Source organism: Phyllobates terribilis, unplaced genomic scaffold, assembly GCF_046119375.1.
Source record: "Phyllobates terribilis strain yellow unplaced genomic scaffold, ASM4611937v1 Scaffold_25__1_contigs__length_18738178, whole genome shotgun sequence".
In the NCBI taxonomy this organism is placed as follows: domain Eukaryota; kingdom Metazoa; phylum Chordata; class Amphibia; order Anura; family Dendrobatidae; genus Phyllobates; species Phyllobates terribilis.
In genome coordinates, this window is record NW_027362785.1 from 12,101,851 (window position 1) to 12,120,611 (window position 18,761).

Sequence of the window (18,761 nt, forward strand, 5' to 3'; positions counted from 1 at the left end):
GGGCACGTCGGCCCAGGCACACACAGCAGGCACGTCGGCCCAGGCGCACACACACAGCAGGCACGTCGGCCCCCGCGCACACACACAGCAGGCACGTCGGCCCAGGCAAACACACAGCAGGCACGTCGGCCCCCGCGCACACACAGCGGGCACGTCGGCCCCCGCGCACACACACAGCGGGCACGTCGGCCCCCGAGCACACACACAGCGGGCACGTCGGCCCAGGCACACAAACACAGCAGGCACGTCGGCCCCCGCGCACACACACAGCAGGCACGTCGGCCCCCGCGCACACACACAGCAGGCACGTCGGCCCCCGCGCACACACACAGCAGGCACGTCGGCCCAGGCAAACACACAGCAGGCACGTCGGCCCCCGCGCACACACACGGCAGGCACGTCGGCCCCCGCGCACACACACGGCAGGCACGTCGGCCCAGGCACACACACGGCGGGCACGTCGGCCCAGGAACACACACGGCGGGCACGTCGGCCCAGGAGCACACACGGCGGGCACTTCGGCCCAGGCGCACATACGGCGGGCTCGTCGGCCCCCGCGCACACACGGCGGGCACGCCGGCCCAGGCACACACACGGCGGGCACGTCGGCCCCCGCGCACACACACGGCGGGCACGTCGACCCCAGCGCACACGGCGGGCACGTCGGCCCAGGCACACACACGGCGGGCACGTCGGCCCCCGAGCACACACACTGCAGGCACGTCGGCCCCCGAGCACACACACGGCAGGCACGTCGGCCCAGGCGCACACACGGCGGGCACGCCGGCCCAGGCACACACACGGCGGGCACGTCGGCCCCCGCGCACACACACGGCGGGCACGTCGACCCCAGCGCACACGGCGGGCACGTCGGCCCCCGCGCACACGGCGGGCACGTCGGCCCCCGAGCACACACACTGCAGGCACGTCGGCCCCCGAGCACACACACGGCGGGCACGTCGGCCCAGGCGCACACACGGCGGGCACGTCGGCCCAGGCGCACACACGGCGGGCACGTGGGCCCAGGCGCACACACGGCGGGCACGTGGGCCCAGGCGCACACACGGCGGGCACGTGGGCCCAGGCGCACACACGGCGGGCACGTGGGCCCAGGCGCACACACGGCGGGCACGTGGGCCCAGGCGCACACACGGCGGGCACGTGGGCCCAGGCGCACACACGGCGGGCACGTGGGCCCAGGCGCACACACGGCGGGCACGTGGGCCCAGGCGCACACACGGCGGGCACGTGGGCCCAGGCGCACACACGGCGGGCACGTGGGCCCAGGCGCACACACGGCGGGCACGTGGGCCCAGGCGCACACACGGCGGGCACGTGGGCCCAGGCGCACACACGGCGGGCACGTGGGCCCAGGCGCACACACGGCGGGCACGTGGGCCCAGGCGCACACACGGCGGGCACGTGGGCCCAGGCGCACACACGGCGGGCACGTGGGCCCGGCGCACACACGGCGGGCACGTGGGCCCAGGCGCACACACGGCGGGCACGTGGGCCCAGGCGCACACACGGCGGGCACGTGGGCCCAGGCGCACACACGGCGGGCACGTGGGCCCAGGCGCACACACGGCGGGCACGTGGGCCCAGGCGCACACACGGCGGGCACGTGGGCCCAGGCGCACACACGGCGGGCACGTGGGCCCAGGCGCACACACGGCGGGCACGTGCAGGCGCACACACGGCGGGCACGTGGGCCCAGGCGCACACACGGCGGGCACGTGGGCCCAGGCGCACACACGGCGGGCACGTGGGCCCAGGCGCACACACGGCGGGCACGTGGGCCCAGGCGCACACACGGCGGGCACGTGGGCCCAGGCGCACACACGGCGGGCACGTGGGCCCAGGCGCACACACGGCGGGCACGTGGGCCCAGGCGCACACACGGCGGGCACGTCGGCCCAGGCGCACACACGGCGGGCACGTCGGCCCAGGCGCACACACGGCGGGCACGTCGGCCCAGGCGCACACACGGCGGGCACGTCGGCCCAGGCGCACACACGGCGGGCACGTCAGCACAGGCGCACACACGGCGGGCACGTCGGCCCAGGCGCACACACGGCGGGCACGTCGGCGCAGGGGCACACACGGCAGGCACGTCGGCCCAGGCGCACACGGAGCAGGTACGTCGGCCCAGGCGCACACACGGCAGGCACGTCGGCCCAGGCGCACACACAGCAGGCACGTCAGCCCAGGCGCACACACAGCAGGCACGTCGGCCCAGGCACACACACAGCAGGCACGTCGGCCCAGGCACACACACAGCAGGCACGTCGGCCCAGGCACACACACAGCAGGCACGTCGGCCCAGGCACACACACAGCAGGCACGTCGGCCCAGGCACACACACAGCAGGCACGTCGGCCCAGGCACACACAGCAGGCACGTCGGCCCAGGCACACACAGCAGGCACGTCGGCCCAGGCACACACAGCAGGCACGTCGGCCCAGGCACACACAGCAGGCACGTCGGCCCAGGCACACACAGCAGGCACGTCGGCCCAGGCACACACAGCAGGCACGTCGGCCCAGGCACACACAGCAGGCACGTCGGCCCAGGCACACACAGCAGGCACGTCGGCCCAGGCACACACAGCAGGCACGTTGGCCCAGGCACACACAGCCTCTGGACAAGAAGGAAAAGAGGTGCCGGGTCCGGCAAAGCCTCAGACGGCCATACTGCACTGTACACGGGGGAGGCCGCACTGCACCAGACAGCACACGGGGGAGGCCGCACAAGACTGGACTGCACACGGGGAGAGGCGGCACAGCACTGCACACAGGGGGGAGGGCGCACTGCCATGCACACGGGGGGAGGGCGCACTGCAATTTATATGGGGAACACGCAACACACAGGAAATCACCTGAAGTCTTCTCCACAAGGGGCGTCCGTGGCACAACTGCCCCCATCATCATAATCCGCTCCCTGCTGGGACTCCCTGCAAAGGAGAACCACAACTCAGAGGAAACGAAGAAGTGAGGCACAGAGACCGGGGGAATACTACCCTGACAGTGCAGGGGAACAGCGCAATATTTATACTGGGGTACAGGGATGGGGGGCTGTACATATTGGGGTCCTCTCCCCCAGCAGTAATGATATTGGGGGGCACAGTATATCACATACAGTACAGGGATGGGGGGCTGTACATATTGGGGTACTCTCCCCCCAGCAGTAATGATATTGGGGGCACAGTATATCACATACAGTACAGGGATGGGGGGCTGTACATACTGGGGTACTCTCCCCACAGCAGTAATGATATTGGGGGCACAGTATATCACATACAGTACAGGGATGGGGGGCTGTACATATTGGGGTCCTCTCCCCCAGCAGTAATGATATTGGGGGCACAGTATATCACATACAGTACAGGGATGGGGGCGATGTACATATTGGGGTCCTCTCCCCCAGCAGTAATGATATTGGGGGCACAGTATATCACATACAGTACAGGGATGGGGGGCTGTACATATTGGGGTCCTCTCCCCCCAGCAGTAATGATATTGGGGGCACAGTATGTCACATACAGTACAGGGATGGGGGGCTGTACATATTGGGGTCCTCTCACCCCAGCAGTAATGATATTGGGGGGCACAGTATATCACATACAGTACAGGGATGGGGGGCTGTACATATTGGGGTCCTCTCCCCCAGCAGTAATGATATTGGGGGGCACAGTATATCACATACAGTACAGGGATGGGGGGCTGTACATATTGGGGTCCTCTCCCCCCAGCAGTAATGATATTGGGAGCACAGTATATCACATACAGTACAGGGATGGGGGGCTGTACATATTGGGGTCCTCACCCCACAGCAGTAATGATATTGGGGGGCACAGTATATCACATACAGTACAGGGATGGGGGGCTGTACATATTGGGGTCCTCTCCCCCCAGCAGTAATGATATTGGGGGCACAGTATATCACATACAGTACAGGGATGGGGGGCTGTACATATTGGGGTCCTCTCCCCCCAGCAGTAATGATATTGGGGGCACAGAATATCACATACAGTACAGGGATGGGGGGGCTGTACATATTGGGGTCCTCTCCCCCAGCAGTAATGATATTGGGGGCACAGTATATCACATACAGTACAGGGATGGGGGGCTGAACATATTGGGGTCCTCTACCCCCAGCAGTAATGATATTGGGGGCACAGTATATCACATACAGTACAGGGATGGGGGGCTGTACATATTGGGGTCCTCTCCCCCAGCAGTAATGATATTGGGGGCACAGTTTATCACATACAGTACAGGGATGGGGGGCTGTACATATTGGGATTCTCTCCCCCCCAGCAATAATGATATTGGGGGCACAGTATATCACATACAGTACAGGGATGGGGGGCTGTACATATTGGGGTCCTCTCCCCCAGCAGTAATGATATTGGGGGGGCACAGTATATCACATACAGTACAGGGATGGGGGGCTGTACATATTGGGGTCCTCTCCCCCCAGCACTAATGATATTGGGGGCACAGTATATCACATACAGTACAGGGATGGGGGGCTGCACATATTGGGGTCCTCTCCCCCCAGCAGTAATGATATTGGGGGGCACAGTATATCACATACAGTACAGGGATGGGGGGTGTACATATTGGGGTCCTCTCCCCCAGCAGTAATGATATTGGGGGCACAGTATATCACATACAGTAGAGGGATGGGGGGCTGTACATATTGGGGTCCTCTCCCCCCCAGCAGTAATGATATTGGGGGCACAGTATATCACATACAGTACAGGGATGGGGGGCTGTACATATTGGGGTCCTCTCCCCCAGCAGTAATGATATTGGGGGCACAGTATATCACATACAGTACAGGGATGGGGGGCTGTACATATTGGGGTCCTCTCCCCCAGCAGTAATGATATTGGGGGGCACAGTATATCACATACAGTACAGGGATGGGGGGCTGTACATATTGGGGTCCTCTCCCCCAGCAGTAATGATATTGGGGGCACAGTATATCACATACAGTACAGGGATGGGGGGCTGTACATATTGGGGTCCTCTCCCCCAGCAGTAATGATATTGGGGGCACAGTATATCACATACAGTACAGGGATGGGGGGCTGTACATATTGGGGTCCTCTCCCCCCAGCAGTAATGATATTGGGGGCACAGTATATCACATACAGTACAGGGATGGGGGGCTGTACATATTGGGGTCCTCTCCCCCCAGCAGTAATGATATTGGGAGCACAGTATATCACATACAGTACAGGGATGGGGGGCTGTACATATTGAGGTCCTCTCCCCCCAGCAGTAATGATATTGGGGGGCACAGTATATCACATACAGTACAGGGATGGGGGGCTGTACATATTGGGGTCCTCTCACGCAGCAGTAATGATATTGGGGGCACAGTATATCACATACAGTACAGGGATGGGGGGCTGTACATATTGGGGTCCTCTCCCCCAGCAGTAATGATATTGGGGGCACAGTATATCACATACAGAACAGGGATGGGGGGCTGTACATATTGGGGTCCTCTCCCCCCAGCAGTAATGATATTGGGGGCACAGTATATCACATACAATGCAGGGATGGGGGGCTGTACATATTGGGGTCCTCTCCCCCCGGCAGTAATGATATTGGGGGGCACAGTATATCACATACAGTACAGGGATGGGGGGCTGTACATATTGGGGTCCTCTCCCCCAGCAGTAATGATATTGGGGGCACAGTATATCACATACAGTACAGGGATGGGGGGCTGTACATATTGGGGTTCTCTCCCCCCAGCAGTAATGATATTGGGGGGCACAGTATATCACATACAGTAGAGGGATGGGGGGCTGCACATATTGGGTCCTCTCCCCCCAGCAGTAATGATATTGGGGGCACAGTATATCACATACAGTACAGGGATGGGGGGCTGTACATATTGGGGTCCTCTCCCCCAGCAGTAATGATATTGGGGGCACAGTATATCACATACAGAACAGGGATGGGGGCTGTACATATTGGGGTCCTCTCCCCCCAGCAGTAATGATATTGGGGGCACAGTATATCACATACAGTACAGGGATGGGGGGCTGTACATATTGGGGTCCTCTCCCCCCAGCAGTAATGATATTGGGGGCACAGTTTATCACATACAGTACAGGGATGGGGGGCTGTACATATTGGGGTCCTCTCCCCCCAGCAGTAATGATATTGGGAGCACAGTATATCACATACAGTACAGGGATGGGGGGCTGTACATATTGGGGTCCTCTCCCCCCAGCAGTAATGATATTGGGGGCACAGTATATCACATACAGTACAGGGATGGGGGGCTGTACATATTGGGCCCTCTCCCCCCAGCAGTAATGATATTGGGAGCACAGTATATCACATACAGTACAGGGATGGGGGGCTGTACATATTGGGGTCCTCTCCCCCCGGCAGTAATGATATTGGGGGGCACAGTATATCACATACAGTACAGGGATAGGGGGCTGCACATATTGGGTCCTCTCCCCCCAGCAGTAATGATATTGGGGGCACAGTATATCACATACAGTACAGGGATGGGGGGCTGCACATATTGGGTCCTGTCCCCCCAGCAGTAATGATATTGGGGGGCACAGTATATCACATACAGTACAGGGATGGGGGGCTGCACATATTGGGTCCTCTCCCCCCAGCAGTAATGATATTGGGGGCACAGTATATCACATACAGTACAGGGATGGGGGGCTGTACATATTGGGGTCCTCTCCCCCCAGCAGTAATGATATTGGGAGCACAGTATATCACATACAGTACAGGGATGGGGGGCTGTACATATTGGGGTCCTCTCCCCCCGGCAGTAATGATATTGGGGGGCACAGTATATCACATACAGTACAAGGATGGGAGGCTGCACATATTGGGGTCCTCTCCCCCCAGCAGTAATGATATTGGGGGCACAGTATATCACATACAGTACAGGGATGGGGGGCTGTACATATTGGGTCCTCTCCCCCCAGCAGTATTGATATTGGGGGGCACAGTATATCACATACAGTGCAGGGATGGGGGGATGTACATATTGGGTCCTCTACCCCCAGCAGTAATGATATTGGGGGGCACAGTATATCACATACAGTACAGGGATGGGGGGCTGTACATATTGGGGTCCATTCCCCCCAGCAGTAATGATATTGGGAGCACAGTATATCACATACAGTACAGGGATGGGGGGCTGTACATATTGGGGTCCTCTCCCCCCGGCAGTAATGATATTGGGGGGCACAGTATATCACATACAGTACAGGGATGGGGGGCTGCACATATTGGGGTCCTCTCCCCCCGGCAGTAATGATATTGGGGGCACAGTATATCACATACAGTACAGGGATGGGGGGCTGTACATATTGGGGTCCTCTCCCCCAGCAGTAAAGATATTGGGAGCACAGTATATCACATACAGTACAGGGATGGGGGGCTGTACATATTGGGTCCTCTCCCCCCAGCAGTATTGATATTGGGGGGCACAGTATATCACATACAATGCAGGGATGGGGGGCTGTACATATTGGGTCCTCTACCCCCAGCAGTAATGATATTGGGGGGCACAGTATATCACATACAGTACAGGGATGGGGGGCTGTACATATTGGGGTCCTCTCCCCCAGCAGTAATGATATTGGGGGCACAGTATATCACATACAGTACAGGGATGGGGGGCTGTACATATTGGGGTCCTCTCCCCCCAGCAGTAATGATATTGGGGGCACAGTATATCACATACAGTACAGGGATGGGGGGTGTACATATTGGGGTCCTCTCCCCCCAGCAGTAATGATATTGGGGGCACAGTATATCACATACAGTACAGGGATGGGGGGCTGTACATATTGGGGTCCTCTCCCCCAGCAGTAATGATATTGGGGGGCACAGTATATCACATACAGTACAGGGATGGGGGGCTGTACATATTGGGGTCCTCTCCCCCCAGCAGTAATGATATTGGGGGGCACAGTATATCACATACAGTACAGGGATGGGGGGCTGTACATATTGGGGTCCACTCCCCCCAGCAGTAATGATATTGGGGGGCACAGTATATCACATACAGTGCAGGGATGGGGGGCTGTACATATTGGGTCCTCTCCCCCCAGAAGTAATGATATTGGGGGGCACAGTATATCACATACAGTACAGGGATGGGGGGCTGTACATATTGGGTCCTCTCCCCCCAGAAGTAATGATATTGGGGGGCACAGTATATCACATACAGTACAGGGATGGGGGGCTGTACATATTGGGGTCCTCTCCCCCCAGCAGTAATGATATTGGGAGCACAGTATACCACATACAGTACAGGGATGGGGGGCTGTACATATTGGGGTCCTCTCCCCCCGGCAGTAATGATATTGGGGGGCACAGTATATCACATACAGTACAGGGATGGGGGCTGTACATATTGGGGTCCTCTCCCTGCAGCAGTAATGATATTGGGGGCACAGTATATCACATACAGTACAGGGATGGGGGGCTGTACATATTGGGGTCCTCTCCCCCCAGCAGTAATGATATTGGGGGCACAGTATATCACATACAGTACAGGGATGGGGGGCTGTACATATTGGGGTCCTCTCCCCCAGCAGTAATGATATTGGGGGCACAGTATATCACATACAGTACAGGGATGGGGGGCTGTACATATTGTGGTCTTCTCCCCCAGCAGTAATGATATTGGGGGGCACAGTATATCCCATACAGTACAGGGATGGGGGGCTGTACATATTGGGGTCCTCTCCCCCCAGCAGTAATGATATTGGGGGCACAGTATATCACATACAGTACAGGGATGGGGGGCTGTACATATTGGGGTCCTCTCCCCCAGCAGTAATGATATTGGGGGCACAGTATATCACATACAGTACAGGGATGGGGGGCTGTACATATTGGGGTCTTCTCCCCCCAGCAGTAATGATATTGGGGGGCACAGTATATCCCATACAGTACAGGGATGGGGGGCTGTACATATTGGGGTCTTCTCCCCCCAGCAGTAATGATATTGGGGGGCACAGTATATCACATACAGTACAGGGATGGGGGGCTATATATATTGGGGTCCTCTCCCCCAGCAGTAATGATATTTGGGGCACAGTATATCACATACAGTACAGGGATGGGGGGCTGTACATATTGAGGTCCTCTCCCCCCAGCAGTAATGATATTGGGGGCACAGTATATCACATACAGTACAGGGATGGGAGGCTGTACATATTGGGGTCCTCTCCCCCAGCAGTAATGATATTGGGAGCACAGTATATCACATACAGTACAGGGATGGGGGGCTGTACATATTGGGGTCCATTCCCCCCAGCAGTAATGATATTGGGAGCACAGTATATCACATACAGTACAGGGATGGGGGGCTGTACATATTGGGGTCCATTCCCCCCAGCAGTAATGATATTGGGAGCACAGTATATCACATACAGTACAGGGATGGGGGGCTGTACATATTGGGGTCCTCTCCCCCCAGCAGTAATGATATTGGGGGGGCACAGTATATCACATACAGTACAGGGATGGGGGGCTGTACATATTGGGGTCCTCTCCCCCCAGCAGTAATGATATTGGGGGGCACAGTATATCACATACAGTACAGGGATGGGGGGCTGTACATATTGGGGTCCTCTCCCCCAGCAGTAATGATATTGGGGGCACAGTATATCACATACAGTACAGGGATGGGGGGCTGTACATATTGGGGTCTTCTCCCCCCAGAAGTAATGATATTGGGGGGCACAGTATATCACATACAGTAGAGGGATGGGGGGCTGCACATATTGGGGTCCTCTCCCCCCAGCAGTAATGATATTGGGGGCACAGTATATCACATACAGTACAGGGATGGGGGGCTGTACATATTGGGGTCCTCTCCCCCCGGCAGTAATGATATTGGGGGGCACAGTATATCACATACAGTACAGGGATGGGGAGCTGTACATACTGGGGTCCTCTCCCCCAGCAGTAATGATATTGGGAGAACAGTATATCACATACAGTAGAGGGATGGGGGGCTGTACATATTGGGGTCCTCTCCCCCCAGCAGTAATGATATTGGGGGCACAGTATATCACATACAGTACAGGGATGGGGGGCTGCACATATTGGGGTCCTCCCTCCCCAGCAGTAATGATATTGGGGGGCACAGTATATCACATACAGTACAGGGATGGGGGACTGTACATATTGGGGTCCTCTCTCCCCAGCAGTAATGATATTGGGGGCACAGTATATCACATACAGTACAGGGATGGGGAGCTGTACATATTGGGGTACTCTCCCCCCAGCAGTAATGATATTGGGGGCACAGTATATCACATACAGTAGAGGGATGGGGGGCTGTACATATTGGGGTCCTCTCCCCCAGCAGTAATGATATTGGGGGGCACAGTATATCACATACAGTACAGGGATGGGGGGCTGTACATATTGGGGTCCTCTCCCCCCAGCAGTAATGATATTGGGGGGCACAGTATATCACATACAGTACAGGGATGGGGGGCTGTACATATTGGGGTCCTCTCCCCCAGCAGTAATGATATTGGGGGCACAGTATATCACATACAGTACAGGGATGGGGGGCTGTACACATTGGGTCCTCTCCCCCCAGCAGTAATGATATTGGGGGCACAGTATATCACATACAGTAGAGGGATGGGGGGCTGTACATATTGGGGTCCTCTCCCCCCAGCAGTAATGATATTGGGGACACAGTATATCACATACAGTACAGGGATGGGGGGCTGTACATATTGGGGTCCTCTCCCCCCAGCAGTAATGATATTGGGGGCACAGTATATCCCATACAGTACAGGGATGGGGGGCTGTACATATTGGGGTCCTCTCCCCCCAGCAGTAATGATATTGGGGGGCACAGTATATCACATACAGTACAGGGATGGGAGGCTGTACATATTGGGGTCCTCTCCCCCCAGCAGTAATGATATTGGGGGCACAGTATATCACATACAGTACAGGGATGGGGGGCTGTACATATTGGCGTCCTCTGCCCCAGCAGTAATGATATTGGGGGCACAGTATATCACATACAGTACAGGGATGGGGGGCTGTACATATTGGGGTCCTCACCCCCCAGCAGTAATGATATTGGGGGGCACAGTATATCACATACAGTACAGGGATGGGAGGCTGTACATATTGGGGTCCTCTCCCCCAGCAGTAATGATATTGGGGGCATAGTATATCACATACAGTACAGGGATGGGAGGCTGTACATATTGGGGTCCTCTCCCCCCAGCAGTAATGATATTGGGAGCACAGTATATCACATACAGTACAGGGATGGGGGGCTGTACATATTGGGGTCCTCTCCCCCCAGCAGTAATGATATTGGGGGGCACAGTATATCACATACAGTACAGGGATGGGGGGTTGTACATATTGGGGTCCTCTTCCCCCGGCAGTAATGATATTGGGGGCACAGTATATCACATACAGTACAGAGATGGGAGGCTGTACATATTGGGGTCCTCTCCCCCCGGCAGTAATGATATTGGGGCACAGTATATCACATACAGTACAGGGATGGGAGGCTGTACATATTGGGGTCCTCTCCCCCAGCAGTAATGATATTGGGGGCACAGTATATCACATACAGTACAGGGATGGGGGGCTGTACATATTGGGGTCCTCTCCCCCCAGCAGTAATGATATTGGGGGGCACAGTATATCACATACAGTACAGGGATGGGGGGCTGTACATATTGGGGTCCTCTCCCCCAGCAGTAATGATATTGGGGGCACAGTATATCACATACAGTACAGGGATGGGGGGCTGTACATATTGGGGTCCTCTCCCCCAGCAGTAATGATATTGGGGGCACAGTATATCACATACAGTACAGGGATGGGGGGCTGTACATATTGGGGTCCTCTCCCCCCAGCAGTAATGATATTGGGGGGCACAGTATATCACATACAGTACAGGGATGGGGGGCTGTACATATTGGGGTCCTCTGCCCCAGCAGTAATGATATTGGGGGCACAGTATATCACATACAGTACAGAGATGGGAGGCTGTACATATTGGGGTCCTCTCCCCCCGGCAGTAATGATATTGGGGCACAGTATATCACATACAGTACAGGGATGGGGGGCTGTACATATTGGGGTCCTCACCGCCCAGCAGTAATGATATTGGGGGCACAGTATATCACATACAGTACAGGGATGGGAGGCTGTACATATTGGGGTCCTCTCCCCCCAGCAGTAATGATATTGGGGGCACAGTATATCACATACAGTACAGGGATGGGGGGCTGTACATATTGGGGTTCTCTCCCCCCAGCAGTAATGATATTGGGGGCACAGTATATCACATACAGTACAGGGATGGGGGGCTGTACATATTGAGGTCCTCTCCCCCCAGCAGTAATGATATTGGGGGCACAGTATATCACATACAGTACAGGGATGGGGGGCTGTACATATTGGTGTCCTCTCTCCCAGCAGTAATGATATTGGGGGCACAGTATATCACATACAGTACAGGGATGGGGGGTGTACATATTGGGGTCCTCTCCCCCAGCAGTAATGATATTGGGAGCACAGTATATCACATACAGTACAGGGATGGGGGGCTGTACATATTGGGGTCCTCTTCCCCCGGCAGTAATGATATTGGGGGCACAGTATATCACATACAGTACAGGGATGGGGGGCTGTACATATTGGGGTCCTCTCCCCCCAGCAGTAATGATATTGGGGGCACAGTATATCACATACAGTACAGGGATGGGGGGTGTACATATTGGGGTCCTCTCCCCCAGCAGTAATGATATTGGGAGCACAGTATATCACATACAGTACAGGGATGGGGGGCTGTACATATTGGGGTCCTCTTCCCCCGGCAGTAATGATATTGGGGGCACAGTATATCACATACAGTACAGGGATGGGGGGCTGTACATATTGGGGTCCTCTCCCCCCAGCAGTAATGATATTGGGGGCACAGTATATCACATACAGTACAGGGATGGGGGGCTGTACATATTGGGGTCCTCTCCCCCCAGCAGTAATGATATTGGGGGCACAGTATATCACATACAGTACAGGGATGGGGGGCTGTACATATTGGGGTCCTCTGCCCCAGCAGTAATGATATTGGGGGCACAGTATATCACATACAGTACAGGGATGGGGGGCTGTACATATTGGGGTCCTCTGCCCCCAGCAGTAATGATATTGGGGGCACAGTATATCACATACAGTACAGGGATGGGGGGCTGTACATATTGGGGTCCTCTGCCCCCAGCAGTAATGATATTGGGGGCACAGTATATCACATACAGTACAGGGATGGGGGGCTGTACATATTGGGGTCCTCTGCCCCCAGCAGTAATGATATTGGGGGCACAGTATATCACATACAGTACAGGGATGGGGGGCTGTACATATTGGGGTCCTCTCCCCCCAGCAGTAATGATATTGGGGGCACAGTATATCACATACAGTACAGGAATGGGGGGCTGTACATATTGGGGTCCTCTCCCCCAGCAGTAATGATATTGGGGGCACTGTATATCACATACAGTACAGGGATGGGGGGCTGTACATATTGGGGTCCTCTCCCCCAGCAGTAATGATATTGAGGGGCACAGTATATCACATACAGTACAGGAATGGGGGGCTGTACATATTGGGGTCCTCTCCCCCAGCAGTAATGATATTGGGGGCACTGTATATCACATACAGTACAGGGATGGGGGGCTGTACATATTGGGGTCCTCTCCCCCAGCAGTAATGATATTGGGGGGCACAGTATATCACATACAGTACAGGGATGGGGGGCTGTACATATTGGGGTCCTCTCCCCCAGCAGTAATGATATTGGGGGGCACAGTATATCACATACAGTACAGGGATGGGGGGCTGTACATATTGGGGTCCTCTCCCCCCAGCAGTAATGATATTGGGAGCACAGTATATCACATACAGTACAGGGATGGGGGGCTGTACATATTGGGGTCCTCTCCCCCAGCAGTAATGATATTGGGGGGCACAGTATATCACATACAGTACAGGGATGGGGGGCTGTACATATTGGGGTCCTCTCCCCCCAGCAGTAATGATATTGGGGGGCACAGTATATCACATACAGTACAGGGATGGGAGGCTGTACATATTGGGGTCCTCTCCCCCCAGCAGTAATGATATTGGGGCACAGTATATCACATACAGTACAGGGATGGGGGGCTGTACATATTGGGGTCCTCTGCCCCCAGCAGTAATGATATTGGGGGCACAGTATATCACATACAGTACAGGGATGGGGGGCTGTACATATTGGGGTCTTCTCCCCCCAGCAGTAATGATATTGGGGGGCACAGTATATCACATACAGTACAGGGATGGGGGGCTGCACATATTGGGGTCCTCTCCCCCCGGCAGTAATGATATTGGGGGCACAGTATATCACATACAGTACAGGGATGGGGGGCTGTACATATTGGGGTCTTCTCCCCCCGGCAGTAATGATATTGGGGGCACAGTATATCACATACAGTACAGGGATGGGAGGCTGTACATATTGGGGTCCTCACCCCCCAGCAGTAATGATATTGGGGGCACAGTATATCACATACAGTAGAGGGATCGGGGGCTGTACATATTGGGGTCCTCTCCCCCAGCAGTAATGATATTGGGGGCACAGTATATCACATACAGTACAGGGATGGGGGGCTGTACATATTGGGGTCCTCTCCCCCCAGCAGTAATGATATTGGGAGCACAGTATATCACATACAGTACAGGGATGGGGGGCTGTACATATTGGGGTCCTCTCCCCCAGCAGTAATGATATTGGGGGGCACAGTATATCACATACAGTACAGGGATGGGGGGCTGTACATATTGGGGTCCTCTCCCCCCAGCAGTAATGATATTGGGGGGCACAGTATATCACATACAGTACAGGGATGGGAGGCTGTACATATTGGGGTCCTCTCCCCCCAGCAGTAATGATATTGGGGCACAGTATATCACATACAGTACAGGGATGGGGGGCTGTACATATTGGGGTCCTCTGCCCCCAGCAGTAATGATATTGGGGGCACAGTATATCACATACAGTACAGGGATGGGGGGCTGTACATATTGGGGTCTTCCCCCAGCAGTAATGATATTGGGGGGCACAGTATATCACATACAGTACAGGGATGGGGGGCTGCACATATTGGGGTCCTCTCCCCCCGGCAGTAATGATATTGGGGGCACAGTATATCACATACAGTACAGGGATGGGGGGCTGTACATATTGGGGTCTTCTCCCCCCGGCAGTAATGATATTGGGGGCACAGTATATCACATACAGTACAGGGATGGGAGGCTGTACATATTGGGGTCCTCACCCCCCAGCAGTAATGATATTGGGGGCACAGTATATCACATACAGTAGAGGGATCGGGGGCTGTACATATTGGGGTCCTCTCCCCCAGCAGTAATGATATTGGGGGCACAGTATATCACATACAGTAGAGGGATGGGGGGCTGTACATATTGGGGTCCTCTCCCCCAGCAGTAATGATATTGAGGGGCACAGTATATCACATACAGTACAGGGATGGGGGGCTGCACATATTGGGGTCCTCTCCCCCCAGCAGTAATGATATTGGGGGCACAGTATATCACATACAGTAGAGGGATGGGGGGCTGTACATATTGGGGTCCTCTCCCCCAGCAGTAATGATATTGGGGGCACAGTATATCACATACAGTAGAGGGATGGGGGGCTGTACATATTGGGGTCCTCTCCCCCAGCAGTAATGATATTGGGGGCACAGTATATCACATACAGTACAGGGATGGGGGGCTGTACATATTGGGGTCCTCTGCCCCAGCAGTAATGATATTGGGGGCACAGTATATCACATACAGTACAGGGATGGGGGGCTGTACATATTGGGGTCCTCTGCCCCCAGCAGTAATGATATTGGGGGCACAGTATATCACATACAGTACAGGGATGGGGGGCTGTACATATTGGGGTCCTCTGCCCCCAGCAGTAATGATATTGGGGGCACAGTATATCACATACAGTACAGGGATGGGGGGCTGTACATATTGGGGTCCTCTGCCCCCAGCAGTAATGATATTGGGGGCACAGTATATCACATACAGTACAGGGATGGGGGGCTGTACATATTGGGGTCCTCTCCCCCCAGCAGTAATGATATTGGGGGCACAGTATATCACATACAGTACAGGGATGGGGGGCTGTACATATTGGGGTCCTCTGCCCCAGCAGTAATGATATTGGGGGGCACAGTATATCACATACAGTACAGGGATGGGGGGCTGTACATATTGGTGTCCTCTCCCCCAGCAGTAATGATATTGAGGGGCACAGTATATCACATACAGTACAGGAATGGGGGGCTGTACATATTGGGGTCCTCTCCCCCAGCAGTAATGATATTGGGGGCACTGTATATCACATACAGTACAGGGATGGGGGGCTGTACATATTGGGGTCCTCTCCCCCAGCAGTAATGATATTGGGGGGCACAGTATATCACATACAGTACAGGGATGGGGGGCTGTACATATTGGGGTCCTCTCCCCCAGCAGTAATGATATTGGGGGGCACAGTATATCACATACAGTACAGGGATGGGGGGCTGTACATATTGGGGTCCTCTCCCCCCAGCAGTAATGATATTGGGAGCACAGCATATCACATACAGTACAGGGATGGGGGGCTGTACATATTGGGGTCCTCTCCCCCAGCAGTAATGATATTGGGGGGCACAGTATATCACATACAGTACAGGGATGGGGGGCTGTACATATTGGGGTCCTCTCCCCCCAGCAGTAATGATATTGGGGGGCACAGTATATCACATACAGTACAGGGATGGGAGGCTGTACATATTGGGGTCCTCTCCCCCCAGCAGTAATGATATTGGGGCACAGTATATCACATACAGTACAGGGATGGGGGGCTGTACATATTGGGGTCCTCTGCCCCCAGCAGTAATGATATTGGGGGCACAGTATATCACATACAGTACAGGGATGGGGGGCTGTACATATTGGGGTCTTCTCCCCCCAGCAGTAATGATATTGGGGGGCACAGTATATCACATACAGTACAGGGATGGGGGGCTGCACATATTGGGGTCCTCTCCCCCCGGCAGTAATGATATTGGGGGCACAGTATATCACATACAGTACAGGGATGGTGGGCTGTACATATTGGGGTCTTCTCCCCCCGGCAGTAATGATATTGGGGGCACAGTATATCACATACAGTACAGGGATGGGAGGCTGTACATATTGGGGTCCTCACCCCCCAGCAGTAATGATATTGGGGGCACAGTATATCACATACAGTAGAGGGATCGGGGGCTGTACATATTGGGGTCCTCTCCCCCAGCAGTAATGATATTGGGGGCACAGTATATCACATACAGTAGAGGGATGGGGGGCTGTACATATTGGGGTCCTCTCCCCCAGCAGTAATGATATTGAGGGGCACAGTATATCACATACAGTACAGGGATGGGGGGCTGCACATATTGGGGTCCTCTCCCCCCAGCAGTAATGATATTGGGGGCACAGTATATCACATACAGTAGAGGGATGGGGGGCTGTACATATTGGGGTCCTCTCCCCCAGCAGTAATGATATTGGGGGCACAGTATATCACATACAGTAGAGGGATGGGGGGCTGTACATATTGGGGTCCTCTCCCCCAGCAGTAATGATATTGGGGGCACAGTATATCACATACAGTACAGGGATGGGGGGCTGTACATATTGGGGTCCTCTGCCCCCTGGCGGCCGGTGCAGGTACAGGCAGTAGTAATGGCCGCTCTTCTCTCCTCTCCTCTCGTCGCTTCCATCATCGCTCCTGAAGTCGTCACCATCCATGGACTCGGCCAGTGATCTATGCAACGGCAACATCTCCAGTCCAGTGTCTGACAGCTCAGCGGTGCAACCGAGAGCCCGTCCCCGGGGGAAGGAGTAAAGGTTCCGGGAACACAAGGTTCCGCCCTGAGCGTCCCCGAGAGGAGGGAAGAGGGAGGAAGAAAGAGGGAGCACCGAGATACAGAGGGGGAAAGAGAGACCCCGTATAATAATAGTGTCCTCCCCTGTATATAATAATAGTGTCCTCCCCTGTGTATAATAATAGTTTCCTCCCCTGTATATAATAATAGTGTCCTCCCCTGTGTATAATAATACTGTCCTCCCCTGTATAATAATAGTGTCCTCCCCTGTGTATAATAATAGTGTCCTCCCTTGTATATAATAATACTGTCCTCCCCTGTATATAATAATAGTGTCCTCCCCTGTATAATAATAGTGTCCTCCCCTGTGTATAATAATAATGTCCTCCCCTGTGTATAATAATACTGTCCTCCCCTGTATAATAATAATGTCCTCCCCTGTGTATAATAATAGTGTCCTCCCCTGTGTATAATAATAATGTCCTCCCCTGTGTATAATAATACTGTCCTCCCCTGTATAATAATAGTGTCCTCCCCTGTGTATAATAATAGTGTCCTCCCCTGTGTATAATAATAGTGTCCTCCCCTGTGTATAATAATAATGTCCTCCCCTGTGTATAATAATACTGTCCTCCCCTGTATAATAATAGTGTCCTCCCCTGTGTATAATAATAGTGTCCTCCCCTGTGTATAATAATAGTGTCCTCCCCTGTATATAATAATAGTGTCCTCCCCTGTATATAATAATAGTGTCCTCCCTGTATATAAT

At 54.7% G+C, this 18,761-nt stretch overlaps 1 protein-coding gene across 1 annotated transcript in view; it reads right to left on the bottom strand.

Moving 5' to 3' along the window:
* Positions 1-18,028, bottom strand: part of CUNH17orf75 (chromosome unknown C17orf75 homolog) — a 34,918-nt gene extending 16,890 nt beyond the window's left edge. The window contains exons 1-2 of the mRNA XM_073660336.1: positions 17,776-18,028; positions 2,879-2,953 (exon numbers count right to left, since the gene is read on the bottom strand). Coding sequence (XP_073516437.1) covers positions 2,879-2,953; positions 17,776-17,948 — 248 coding nt within the window. The 5' untranslated portion in view covers positions 17,949-18,028. The remainder of the gene's footprint in view (positions 1-2,878; positions 2,954-17,775) is intronic.
* Positions 18,029-18,761: the final 733 nt, after the last annotated feature.